General features: G+C 52.8%; 1 protein-coding gene across 1 annotated transcript in view; it reads right to left on the minus strand.

The window, feature by feature from the left end:
- Positions 1-753, minus strand: part of LOC104512772 (Down syndrome cell adhesion molecule-like protein 1 homolog) — a gene marked incomplete at both ends in the record, with an annotated part of 2,095 nt that extends 1,342 nt beyond the window's left edge. Inside the window, one exon of the mRNA XM_010155875.1 lies at positions 683-753. Within this exon, the coding sequence (XP_010154177.1) occupies positions 683-753 (71 nt within the window). The remainder of the gene's footprint in view (positions 1-682) is intronic.
- Positions 754-899: the final 146 nt, after the last annotated feature.

The raw sequence follows: 899 nt of genomic DNA on the forward strand, positions 1-899 counted from the left end.
GCAGCGGGATGCTGCCGTTCCCCGGCGGAGAGGAAGGAAAAGCCCTGACGGCCTTCCAAATGCGCGAGGTCAGGTCGAGGTCAACCTCAGCAATATTCCTCTGAGGCATTAAGAAATCAATGGGGTTGATTGCAAATTTATGTTACAAAGCCAGGCTGATCCGTCTCACTGAAATACTCTTACAACAAAGTGACTTATCTTCCCAGTGAATCTTATCTTCCCTTTATCTGGTTTTCCATGCTTAAGGAGAGCCGGGGGAGGGGGAGAGCTGGAACCCTAAATTTATTGACTTACCAGTTCATTCCAAAGTCCTAACTTTGCAATTAATTTTATTTTTCATTATGAACCTTTGGAAAACTAAATCCAATTCTAAGTTTTATTGATCTCTGCTGAAACGTGGTGCAACCCGGAGTCTTAATTTTTAGATATTTATCCTCTCTCCCCCCACGGCTCGCCCCACAGACATCCTAAGAGATAACGAGCTTGTTATAAACATGATTAACGAGGCCCCTGTGCCATGCAGCCAAGCCACACACCCAGCCTTCAGGTGTTTGTATTGCCTGGGAAATCCTCCCCGGCCCTTGCCCCGCTGGTGAGATGCTGTGGAGGCTCGGGACGGTGTTTGGGAATGCCCAAGCCTCCGTGGCCAGGGGAACCCACGCAGGACCCCAGCCCTGCTCACCTTCCAGGTGACCTGGATGCTCTGGGATGTCATCGGCTGCAAGGTGACGTCCATCGGGGGCCCATCGGGAGCTGTGGAGAAACAGACCCAAAGGAGCACATTGAGTGGCATCAAGGAAAGGATTTCCCAGCGAGGGAAATCCTCGGCTTCAGGAGGGCTGTGCCGCAGCCTGCTCGGCTCAAGGCTCCAGCCCCCGTGCTGCCCACGCCCGCCGGCC

This window comes from Eurypyga helias, unplaced genomic scaffold (genome assembly GCF_000690775.1).
Source record: "Eurypyga helias isolate BGI_N326 unplaced genomic scaffold, ASM69077v1 scaffold31477, whole genome shotgun sequence".
Taxonomy (NCBI): domain Eukaryota; kingdom Metazoa; phylum Chordata; class Aves; order Eurypygiformes; family Eurypygidae; genus Eurypyga; species Eurypyga helias.